Source organism: Odocoileus virginianus, chromosome 21 (assembly GCF_023699985.2).
Source record: "Odocoileus virginianus isolate 20LAN1187 ecotype Illinois chromosome 21, Ovbor_1.2, whole genome shotgun sequence".
NCBI lineage: Eukaryota > Metazoa > Chordata > Mammalia > Artiodactyla > Cervidae > Odocoileus > Odocoileus virginianus.
Genome location: NC_069694.1, coordinates 169,957 through 183,007, shown reverse-complemented (window position 1 = coordinate 183,007; position 13,051 = coordinate 169,957). Strand labels below are relative to the sequence as shown.

The 13,051-nt window shown below is 41.3% G+C and overlaps 1 protein-coding gene across 7 annotated transcripts in view; it reads right to left on the bottom strand.

Annotated features, from left to right (window-relative positions):
* The window catches only part of NFXL1 (nuclear transcription factor, X-box binding like 1), a 53,299-nt gene extending 45,813 nt beyond the window's left edge, over positions 1–7,486 (bottom strand). The window contains exons 1-4 of one of the 7 annotated variants that reach the window (XM_020904670.2): positions 7,392–7,486; positions 6,742–6,987; positions 3,773–3,949; positions 239–348 (exon numbers count right to left, since the gene is read on the bottom strand). In XM_020904670.2, coding sequence (XP_020760329.2) covers positions 239–348; positions 3,773–3,949; positions 6,742–6,985 — 531 coding nt within the window. In that variant the 5' untranslated portion in view covers positions 6,986–6,987; positions 7,392–7,486. Of the gene's footprint in view, positions 1–238; positions 349–3,772; positions 3,950–6,741 lie in introns of all 7 variants that reach the window. The other 6 variants (XM_020904671.2, XM_070451934.1, XM_070451936.1 and 3 more) reach the window with 6 other exon arrangements.
* Between the last annotated feature and the right edge of the window lie 5,565 nt (positions 7,487–13,051).

Here is a 13,051-nt window from a genome sequence, read left to right as displayed (position 1 = left end):
TGAAACTGAAAATATTTGTTTCAGTTTTATTCATAGTGCTGAAAATATTCATTGCTCATTTAGAGGTATTTTTCTTTTAATCACAGATTCCCCAAAACTGAGTATCAATTTATAAATAGAATTCTCAAATGAAACATTTTTGAACAAAAGTAAGCAAAAATAAATGACTGCAAATTATACACGCAAAATAAGATATTTGAGGGAGATAACATTATTTTAGATAAGGACAAAAACTTACTGCATGGTTTCTCTTCACTGAACCAATACAAATTAAGCATGTCATAGCCCCAGCTTGAAAAGCTTCATTGACGTACTGTTTCGTTCTCTCTAATTCTTGTACATCTCCATCTTGAAATTTAAAAATTGAAAACTTAAGGTTAAGCAACATCTGAAAATAACACAAAGTCACCAACAGCACCACAGTGCGTGAGAACTCTCTAGTATTATCAATTGTTCAAACTACAGCTAAAAAAAGGAGAAGCTAAACAAAAAAAGCAACCAGTGAACTGAAAAGAGTCCACAAAGTCCATGCATTCTATTTTGACCTTCTCTCAGAGTTTACCTGCTGTTACAGTCCTTAACAAATCGGGTGGGGGCGATTGCCTCAGGCAAAGGCAGCAAGATGTCAAGCAATATGAGAAAGCATACCAAAAAGCAAGGTGAAAGGAACTGAAAAGTAGAAGCTCAGCAGAGCCACTGAGCCTAAATATATGTCCATCAATGTGTAAGTGCCTAAGAGTCTGTGTGTATGAGTCTGTCTGACAAAGCATGTTCTTAGCAAAAATCTGTCGAATGAAAAGATCAATACAGTACAATAACCTTGTTTCGTTAAATTATGCTATTTCTGCTTAAAAAGGAAGCATGACTTAGAAAAAAAATTACTATACCGAATTTTCTTTAAGCAATCATTATGCATTTACTTGGTAGACACTGCACTATTTGTATTTCAGTAAGATTAAATAAGATGTTTTTAATTACATTTTACAGATGAGAAAACTGAAGCACATAACATTTAAGTAGCTTCGGCATGGCTCCAAAGTGAGCCCTCTAGACCACTATGCTATGCTGCAGCAAGGGTTCAACACAGGAAGGTCCAAGAAATAACAGCACAATGAAAGGCAGAGAAACAACCCCAAAGCTCACATGACACCAAAAGGACAATAATCTGAGTCACTTTAGTGTAAGAAAAATAAACCTACAGGCCTTCACTATAATAAAGATTATTCAACAGAGGTTAACCAAGTCTCCAAGAAAAGTACACTACTAGCATAAACTATCGTAAGTACAGAACATGGCAATAAAATTGTACAAGCCAAAATTTATGTCATCAAAAAGAAAAATAAAAAGGACACTTGGATGATTCTTTACTTTCTAAGACCATCTAAGTAAACATAAAAGTCACAAAATCTTGTTCTACCATACTATAAACACAAGTGTAATTTAGGTTATTAAAGAAAATATACATAAAATCACTCCCAAAACTATAAAGTACTATAAACTTACTAAAGACAATTGTTTTGAACAAACATCAAAGTTTGAAGAGAATCCTTAAAGGCAGATTTAATAACCATATTCTATGTATTTATTTTGCTCTTTGACATAGCTGGCTCTAACAAGTGTAGAGCATTTTAAAATTTCATCTAATTTAACAGCTACCACGTAACATAGAAGATGAAAACAAGATAAATAGACTTTAATAAAATAAAGTCTAATCTTACATTTACAAAACTCATGTAAGACTTCTTTGAAAACTGTGTTGAAACGTGGCTGCAGCAGCACAGTATGCTGCCCATGGTGAAAAGGACGGCATTTGGAGTCGTGCATTTTACACAAGATCACTCTGGCACCTGAAGAAAAATGACTGCGAGGAGGCCAAGACTGGACACATGAAGTACCAGAGAGGAGGTACGTCACAGCAGACGAAGCAAAAAATGACCCTTAGTAAGTCAATGTGTCCATCTCAGCTTTCTCATCTTTAAAATAGTAGTAATAATAATATCTACCCCACAGAGCTATTATGTGGATTTAAATAGCTATTATTTAATAGCTATTAAACCTATTAAACAGCTGTAGGGGCCTGAATTAAGGTGATGACAGTATGGGGAAAGGTGGGGTGAATTTAAGAAATTTAGGAAGTAAACCTGAGCAGGACTTGGTGACAATGAGATTGTGTTGCTTTGAAAAGTCAAAGTCAAATGTCCATGCCAAGATTCAGAAGGAAAGACTGCTGTGTCTGAAGAGTTGTCTGACATGGGCAGAGGGGAGGACTGGGAGCAAATAAAATATGCTCATGTCACGTATATGCCAACCCTGCTCCCAGATTTCTGCCTTAGGTGGGTGACTGGGAAAACTGTGGCACTACTAATTAATATAAAGAAAATAAGACAATACATAAGTTATCTTCCAACACATGTTTATGTTTCCACAGGCCAGCAAGACAGCAATACCCAACAGGAAGCTGACCATTAAAGTCTGAAACTTGACATGGAAGTATAAAGGCTGTGCTCAGGCAGAAAAAATGGAACTTCTTCGGTTAAGTTCTGGTGTTCAATTCACTAACGTGAGATGGGAACCATCTCATGACTCTGGCATTTACTGTACTAGTCAAGTTTCCTTTCTTTGTATTCCATACAATGGAATGGGTATCAAAATACTTATGGATTTGACACAATACAGCATAAGAAAAATTGCCTTAACACTTTGAGATGAAAGCCAGGTTAAAAATGAACAAAACTCATAAATGATAAAAGTTTTCTAAACACTAGACAGAAATACTCAGTTCTATCACTGGATTTCCTATTTAAAAATAACACCTGTACCTAGAATGGTTTAAGTGAGGTCTTCTTGAAGGAAACCTGAAGTTACTTTCTATGAAGTCCTTTAAAAGCAAGAAACCTCAAGGTTCCTCTTTACCAACTTTTACCTGACTGAGCCAGACTTCTTAGTCAAGCTTCCTAATCTTAATTCCTTGCCAGATATGGTAAATTCCTTGGAAACTATTTTGATGATGTGTACCCAGGTTAATGATGCTATCAATATACTCAGCAGCTAATGTGGATAATACAAACAAGAATGCTTCCAGCAATGACTGTAAGCATAAAATGTGGAACGTGTAAAAGCACTTCACTGAAAATAATCTGTTTCTACACTTAGTACCAAATCTTCACAGCAACATCACTTTGCCCCTTGCTCTCATAAACAAATGTGGCTAAGTAACCCAGATATATACAACATACAGTGTGACTGTACACACCAAACCTGAGGAGACTAAGATTCTTTTTAAAGCATAAAGATCAGAAGTTGTAAGATATAAAATAAACGAATAAAGTCAAGAAATGAAACTGACTCCAAAAAAAAGGGAAAAGAAACTGACTCCAAGATACATTTAACATAATGAAAAAGAGAAAAATCAAGAATCAATTTAAAGGAGTATTCAAAGTCTTCAAGTGCAATCAAACCATCATCAGGAACAACTGAACCCAATTCCTCTCTCAGGGAAGATTCCCCACCCCTATCACCCAGGCATACTAATGAGACGACAATTAAACACCAAAGAGAACTTCTAAGGCTGTAAAAGACATTGCCATCCTATTAGTGTGATAAAACACATAATTCAAATAGTAAAAGATGTAAAAATTCAACTCCACAGCACAAGAATGTTCATTCTTAACAAACAAAAAGTATCCCACAACAAGTAAAGGTGTTAGAAAAAGTCAGGAATATATTTTTCATTTGATGTAAAAATATCAAAATTTAAAAGATCATACAGTACCTGTCTGAGTAGTATAAGTTATAAATGTATTCGCAACTATTTTTCCTCTTTTTCCTTCAAAATCTTCATCCCCTTCTTCTTCAGATGAAGAGCTAAAGTGTTCTTCAACAATTTTTTTGGCTGCAGCCTGATTAGCCTTCTTGATTTCCTCAAATTTCTTTTGAGACATTAGCTCTGCTTAATAGAAAAAAAAAATGTTTTTCATTTCTGCAAAACAATCTCGCAAAAAGCAAGACATGATATACCAACACATTATTAAAATACAGATTTAAAAGTCACCTTTGAGGCATTCTATTTTACTGTCATCTATGAAAAAAAGTATTTTCAAATTTCTTGTCATAGGTAAAGGGAATACCACAATATAAACTTTCACTTTTGTTAAATATTCTGCTAAATGCAACAAACTGCTCTAGAGTGACTAACAAATCAATGTTTTAAATTATAAACGCATGTTAAAGTATCAAAAAACTGGTGATCAACCTCAAGACAAGGACAGTAACAAAATTAGAGATGTTTAAAAACAAATGGTAGGAAGGCCCAAGAGGGAAGGGACACACATAGCTGATTCCCCTTGTTCTACAGCAGAAACTGACACAACAATGCCAAGCAATTAAACTCCAATAATAAAAAGAGTTTAAATGAATGGCACACAGTGATTCTTAAGAGGTGGGAAACATACCCACTGGGAGCACATCAGAATCAGCCTAGCCAGGTGCTTTTTCAAATCTTCTTCCATACTACAAACCCAACATGGCCTGGCCCACCAAAGACAGCACAAGCAATATTCACTGTATACCCACTATGTTTACAAACTGCTGCTTAGAAAGCGCAAGAACTCTTTTGTCTTTACTAGCATGGGATCACAAAACACATTTACTGAACATTAGTCCCACACAAGAAGTGACTGACCATGGCTCAGACAGTAAAGAATCCACCTGCAATGCGGGAGACCTGGGTCTGATCCCTGGGCTGCAAGAAGATTCCCTGGAAGAGGGCATGGTAACCCAGTCCAGTATTCTTGCCTGGAGACTACCCACGGCCCAAGGAGCCTAGTGAGCTACAGTCCATGGGGTCGCAAAGAGTCAGACACAACCGAGTGACTAAGCACAGGAATCCCACACAAAATACTGCTAACATGGAAAATGTGCTTCTCACAACTTCATTCCAAAAAGAAAGGCTAAATAAGTTTTGAATTAGTTCTGTTATTCTGTTTAGCACTGTCTGTACTTCTGACTTTGTTACTTGCTTAAATAATGCAAAAAAGAATTAGACAACTTCATAGCACATTCCCAATTTGACTTCAAACTCCTCAAGGGCAAGGGCTATCAGAATTCTCTTCAAGCATTATTAATAAACTCTCTGGACAGCAACCACAGTTCAAGAAAGGAGCCACAAACATAGTGAATTGATCTTAACTCATTAGTGCCTTAATTCATCAGTGCACTAAGAAATGCACTTTAGGCTTGAAACTGATGAGTCACTACTCATACAAACTTTCCTATTTTAGGTGGTGTATTTGTATTTAATGATGTTTTATCTTTATTTTCCTCATGGAATGCTTTCCTTTTCTTATTGCAGCTGGCTTGGCTGGGAACTACTGGGAGTTTCAAGTAAAACTGGAGGAAAATGTACAGAGCTTACATAGGAATCTTTGAGTGCTAGCAGAAAACTAATTGATGTAAGATATATGACTCAAAATTTTTTTAAAGGTTGAAGCAGATATAATAAAAACACTCATAACCTGATCAATAGACCCAGATCAGATCACCTAAAAGACAGCTGACAAAGCAACCTTCCCATATATTATTTCTTACAGCCAAATCTCAATTATCCAGTTGAAGGATGCTTTTCTCTATCCACAAAATCCAAGGAAGTTTACCAAAACTGTTCACACGTCTCCCTCTTGCATACCTGACTACAGGCAATATTATACTCAGTAACTCACCACTGTCATAAACTCAGAATATCACCTAACTTTAAAATTAGCTGAGGGGGTGAAACATTCATAAGCTCAATTTGCTCCTCCACTCAAAAAAAACATATTTTGAAAAAGACAACAATAAAATGACTTCTGGGATTACTCCTTTACACCCCTGCACTCTTTCACTGTGGACAAGTGAAAGCTGCATGTATGCACTTAAGACTCCACCAAAACACTGCTTTGCTGTTCAGTCACTAAGCTCTTTGCGACCCCATGAACTGCAGCAAGCCAGGCTTCCCTGTCCTTCACTATCTCTGAGAGTTAGCTCCAACTCCTGTCCATTGCCTTGGGTGAAGGATATTGACAAGCTGGAGAAGGCCACACCAGATACATCCAGGAAAGGACATGAAATTTGTGACTAGGAATTTGTGACCACAGTAGAAAACTACCACAAACTCAAGTGCGTATAGGACATAGATAATTAAAGTCACTACACTAAGCAATCAAACAAAGATGGAAAATGACAACCAGCCCCAGAAGTAGGAAACAAAATGCGAAGCGGAAAGCCTAAATCCAATCTAAAAGGGATTTCTGTAACTCGGCCCAGCCGACTGTTGCCACGCATAAAAGTCCCAAAGCCACGGTGTTTTAGAAGAAAAGTTGCTAACAAGATTTTTATGAAATTTTAAAAAGAAAAACCAAAAAACTGCTGGCAATCAATTCAGATTTAACGCATTGTGTTAACCAAACTATACGCTAAATCAGACCGCTGGGCTACGATTTGCAACCTTGGGCATTCAATAGACATGAGTGAAGGGAAGACAACTGGACGGAAAAATAACGAAGATTAGTATCAATTAAACTGATGATGAATAAGGTGTGATGGGAATCGGCCTAGAATGAGCAGCTGCCTGGAAGCCTTGAGAAGTGAGGCCAATTATAAACTCCCGAAGGAGAAGGAAAGAAGTGAACGCGGAGGCAGCTCGGACTAGGCAGCGCCTTAGGCGGTGGGCATTCAAGTGAGCCCGAGAACAGAAGCCAGTCTCACCACCGGCCACGGAAGTCTGCGGCGCTTCAGAGCCCGCGGGGTTGCACCGCGCTGAGGTACCTGCAGCCGCAGGGGTGGCCGCCCCTCCGAGGCTGAGGCCAGGGCCAGCAGCGCATACCGACCCCTTCTCCCGCCCTCCTCCGGCGCCGCGGAGATGGACTCCATTTCCTGAGGAGGGGGCCGCAGTGGCTCGTCCTCGGGCTCGGCCTCGACCACCGGCCACCTGGCGCCAGGAAGCTTCCATCCCTGCAGAGGAGAGGAAAAAAAAAGGGTGGAAGGAGCGTGAGAGCTGTGGTGCCGAGGAGTCTGGGGAAAAGGACAGTGAGGGAAACCGAGGTGAGCCTGGAATGAGAAGAGTCTCCGCCGGGCGGGGGCCGGATTTGAAAAGGTCGCGGCCCTGTCTCTCCCAGAGTGCGAGTCCCCGCTACGCCCAGGCTTTGGAGATGGCTAAGGAAAGGGAGAGAACTTGGCAGAGAAATGGACTGCAGAGCACGGCGCATACAGCCACGGAGAAAAAGAGTCGAGGTAAAAGGAAAGCGCCTCCTGGCCTCGGAGTAGCGCGGTGATGAGAGAACCAACCGACAGACCCGGCGTATCCCTCCGGGAAGGAACTGCAGTAGCAAAACCCAAGGAAAGCTACGTCTCCTTACCGACGGCGCCCGCCTCCAGCGACTACAATACCCAGAAGTCCAGGCCCACAGATCGCAGAACGCGTGGCATCACCGGCCACTTCCTCATCCGGGACCTTTTCTGTGTGTTGGCAAGTCCTCGGAACGCATGCGCCAACTGAACCGGGCCTTCGGAAACTACAGTTCCCGATATGCCCTGGGGTTCGGGCTTCCCTTGTGGCTCAGCTGGTAAAGAATCCGCCCGCAATGTGGGAGGGCCTGGGTTCGATCCCTGGGTTGGGAAGAGCATATGGAGGAGGGAAAGGCAACCCACTCCAGTATTCTGGCCTAGAGAATTCCGTGGACTGTATAGTCCATGCGGTCGCAAAAAGTCGGACACAACTGAGCGACTTTGACTTTTACTTCGGGCGGGCGGGGCGCAGAGAGCGCGAACTAGATGGGAAGTGGGCTGGCTGGCCCTGAGGTGTTCAGGACACCGAAGGTTGCTGCCTTTTCCTCCCAGCTTCCCCGGCCCTAACTGGAGTCTGTACCCGTGGTCCTAACTGACTGCCCACTGTCTTTGGTGCGAGGGGACTTTTCTCGCAGATGGGAAAAGGCATTTACGAGAAAAATGCTTTGCGGTCGGGGAAGAGGGAGGGGAAGCCGAGAGGGTGTCGCGGCCAAGGGGCTGGAGTGGGGAAAACGCTCTTCTGAGTTGCTAAAGGGACGCAGAAGACGAATCTAACGGCGTTACTATCAGAGTCCTTTATAGTTGATAATAGACTGTTTCTGAAGTATATTTTTCCTTTCACAACAAAAGGAAAAGTAGTTGAGAGCCAGGGCTGGTCCTGATTCTTCTGACTTCGCTGTTTTCAATAATAAAGAGAAGAGTGGGAGAAATTTTAAAAATTCAGGAGTCTGTCTGGGATTGAGAAATATATTAATTGCTGTTTGGGACTACACGGCCCTTTACAACTCTTCAGTTTAGTTGATAAATACCTAAATATTAACATGGCATTTATTAAGTTGCCGGCACTATGCAAAGTGCTTTACATATATATGTATTTTAACAACGTGATACTCAATAATCCTATTGTTAGCCCCATTTCACAGCTGAGAACACTGAGGGATAGAGAGGTTAAGTTCCTTGCCCTTGACGTAGCCTGGTGGTGTTTTCCACTCCATTTGTAAATGAGGAAATAAAGACACAGGAAACTTCCTCATTAGACACCCTAGCAGAGCCAGGGTGAGCTGTGACTCCGGTCCTATGCTCTTAAACACACCATACCGCTTCACTGCTGTGAAAAAGTAATGCCTACATACAGATCCCAGTTATGTTCAGAGGCCCCGATCAGGCGAAAGACTCACATGTTCAGAGTTTTTCCCTTGCCATAGTTTACAGTGATAATTGATAATCATAAAGCTACTGTGGAGTCAGAAAGAATGTTATATGCTATGTAAATGAGCAAGCATTTATTATAGTATTCTTGAAAAGCTTAGTGGAGAGCTGATGGATTTTATAATGTGGCTGCTGCTCCTGGTGCCAAGTCGCTTCAATTGTGTCCGACTCTGTGCGACCCCATAGACAGCAGCCCACGAGGCTCCCCTGTCCCTGGGATTCTCCAGGCAAGAACACTGGAGTGGGTGCCATTTCCTTCTCCAGTGCATGAAAGTGAAAAGTGAAAGTGAAGTCGCTCAGTCGTGTCCGACTCTTAGCGACCCCATGGACAGCAGCCCACCAGGCTCCTCCTTCCCTGGGATTTTCCAGGCAAGAGTACTGGAGTGGGGTGCCATTGCTTTCTCCAATTATAATGTGGAATTATATGTAAACTGAGAGCACATTTCAAAAGGTACCATTTCTGCTATTTTCACTTTGAAATTTCAGATAACATTTGAAGGAAACAAGTTCTTTCTATTTATCAAAGGGGAACATGAGAAATATATGAAGATGATAAATATTATATAGTTAAGATTATAAAAATTGATAAATATAATTGTATAGTTCTAATTAATCTTAATTATTAAAAATACTACCCTCAAGAATAGCTAAAAAAAAAAAGATTGGCCAACTACTGGCAACAATATGGAGCAATTGGAACTCTCATATGTTTTGGTAGGAGTGGAAATTGGTTCAAACACTTTAGAAAAATGTTTGGCAGTCTCTATTAAAGCTAAACATGGCTCACTACCAAAGCATGTTCCAAGGACCAAGTAATTCCACTTCTGAATATATACCTGAAAGACCTGAGTGCACAGCTTCACAAAAGCTCTTTTTATAGCAGCTTTACTCATAATAGTCAAAAACTAGGAACAACCCGCATGTTTATCAACAGGATAGAAAAATAAATTGTGGTATATTCACATAATAGAACGCTATGCCAAAAGAAATACTGATATATGAAGCAAGATGAGTGAATCTCAAAGATATCATTTTGAACAAAAGAGGCCAGACACAACAGATGACTTGTGAATCCAGTTTCATGAAGTTCCTGAACAAGTAACGGAGGCCACATTAGTGCCTACTTCTGGTAGGGGGGAGAGAATTTTAACTGGGAGGAGGAGTAAGGTATCCTCCTGAGTGGTGGGAAAATTCTATCTTAATCTGGGTAGTAGTTTTACTTGTGTATACATATGTTAAAACTCAAAATAGTATACATTTATGATTTGTGCAATTTACTATATGTATGACACACCTCAATTTTTTAAAGAATACTAAAATAAAATTAGAAAAAAATAGGATATCTGAATACCCCTATTGTCCAGTCATTTTTAAAATTGTTGTTTAATTGCATGTATATTATCTAGAGTGAAACAGATCACCAGCCCAGGTTGGATGCATGAGACAAGTGCTCGGGGCTGGTGCGCTGGGAAGAACCAGAGGGATCGGGCGGAGAGGGAGGTGGGAGCGGGGATCGGGATGGGGAACACATGTAAATCCATGGCTGATTCATGTCAATGTATGACAAAACCCACTACAATATTGTAAAGTAATTAGCCTCCGACTAATAAAAAAAAATCAAAAAAAAAAAAGTGAAAAAAAAATTGTTGTTTAATTGTATTTGTCCATTACTGACATGTCTTCCTGATACGGATTTGTTTTGCCAGTGTATCAATATAGCTTCCTAAATACATTTATCTTTGACAAATACATCTAGACTCTGGTAAACACTTTGCCTATTATCAATACACTGCCCCTCAGCTCCCATTCACCCTTCAGTATATGCTCTGTGACGGAGGACAGAACTTGAAGCATCTCCACAGAGATGTAAAGTTTTCTCGGCAGAGGGCACTGAAGAGGCATTGGAGGAAGCAAGCCGCTCTCCAGGCACTTCCTGCTGCTGTATAGTGGGTCAGCCACCTTGCAGCCTTTGCCTGGCCTGGAGAGAACCTTGCCGAGCAGCCCTCTCTCCACGGAAACGACCTGAGGTCTTCCGCTCACCACTGAGTCGCCACTCCCTTCGCAGGTGACCCCTTACCCCCCCTCACAGCACCCCTGAGCCTCGGCTCCCGGCCCTTCTGCAAGCTCACCCCTCGGTTTCTGATCGCTGCACTCCACAGGAGGCTGCAGAACAGCTGTGGCCAGAACAAACCAGCGAGCTGCTCTGCCATCCAGTGGGCTGAACTACACCTTCTCCAGTGAGGCTGAATCAACCTTGCGGAGGGGAACCTTTCCAAGGTTGTCCTCCCTTGGGGAGTCTCCCTCAGTCCTAGAATTCCATACGTAGTGTCCTTCTAGTCCTTCTTTAATCAGAGCTTAAAAATTCTTTATATTAAGCTTAACCCACTGTGCGATTTCTGTTGTTGACTGGACCAAAACTGATACAAGCACTGAATACATTTTACTTGACATACTGGATATGATCCAATCACATTGACAGCAAAAATAAATAAATACAGTTAACAAGGAAATAAAGGGGAAAAGTGTTAAGAAGAAAATAAAGGGTACAACATAAAGTACAAAATATACCAGTTGAAATAAGTGGGACAGAAGAAAATTAGAAAATTGAATAATCAGGTTGATTTCTCTAGCCAGGTTAAACACAAATAACTTTCAAGGATAGAGTCTTATTTTGCTTTACTTATTAATACTGAGAGAATTGAGTGATAAAAACAGTATTGTATAATGTCAGTTTCATGAAAATAATTTTTAAGCTGGGTGATCAGTTTCTTTTTCTAGGGTAACCTTCAGAGACAAAAGTTAACTAAACTTTTATTCATATTTCATGTAAACTATTTTCTAATATTCAGCTAAATAACCCATCCATCAATCAATAATTGAGTCGAGGGTTTCCCTGGTGGCTCAGTGGTAAAGAATCTGCCTGTCAACACAGGAGACGCTGGTTCAATCCCTAGTACAGGAAGATGCCACATGCGCCAAAGCACCTGGACGCATGTGCCACAACTATTGTGTCTGTGCACTAAGGCCCTTGGAGAAGGAAATGGCAGCCCACTCCAGTGTTCTTGCCTGGAGAATCCCAGGGACGGGGAGCCCCGTGGGCTGCCGTCTGTGGGGTCACACAGAGTCGGACACGACTGGGGCGACCTAGCAGCAGCAGCAGCACTAAAGCCCAGGGACCCAAAACTGCTGAGCCCACATGCCAGTCACTGAAGCTTACATGCCCTGGAGCCTGGACTCCGCAGAGAGAAGCTACTGCAATGAGAAGCCCACGCACAGCAACTAGAGCAGCCCCCTGCTCAGCACAACTAGAGGAAAGCCCACACAGTAACCAAGAACCAGCACAGCCAAAAATAAATAGACAAAGAAAATAATCAGGAAAAAAACCCTGACTCTGGCAGTTATCCAATATTGCCAGGCATTACATACTTGTACTCAGAGATGGGAAGGGTTCACTGTAAATAAAGAACCAGAATAGGAATGAGAAGCTTCACCGAGATCCTGAGAACTGAGAAAAGCATTAAGGGCAGACAGATGTGGATGTAAGTGGTCAGTCAGTTCAGTCGCTCAGTTGTGTCTGACTGTTTGCGACCCCAAGGACTGCAGCACACTAGGCTTGCTGTCCATCACCAACACCCAGAGCTTACTCAAACTCATGTCCATCAAGTCAGTGATGCCATCCAACTATCTCATCCTCTATCGTCCCCTTCTCTTCCTGCCTTCAATCTTTCCTGGAATCGGGATCTTTTCCAAGGAGTTAGTTCTCTGCCTCAGGTGGCCAAAGTATTGGAATTTCAGCTTCATCATCAATCCTTCCAATAAATATTCAGGACTGATTTCCTTTAGGATGGAATGCTTTGATCCTCTTGCAGTCCAAGGGACTCTCAAGAGTCTTCTCCAACACCACAATTCAAAAGCATCAATTCTTCAGCACTCAGTTTTCTTTATAGTTCAACTCTCACATCCATACATGATTACTGGAAAAACCATAGCTTTGACTAGACGGACCTTTGTAGACTAAGTAATGTCTCTGCTTTTTAATATGCTGTCTAGGTTTGTCAAAGCTTTTCTTCCAAGGAGCAAGGGTCTTTTAATTCCATGGCTGCAGTCACCATCTGCAGTGATTTTGGAGCCCAGAAAAATAGAGTCAGTCACTGTTTCCACTGTTTCCCCATCTATCTGCCATGAAGTGATGGGACTGGATGCCATGATCTTAGTTTTCTGAATGTTGAGCTTTAAGCCAACTTTTTCACTCTCCTCTTTCACTTTCATCAAGAGGCTTTTTAGTTCTTTGCTTTCTGCCATA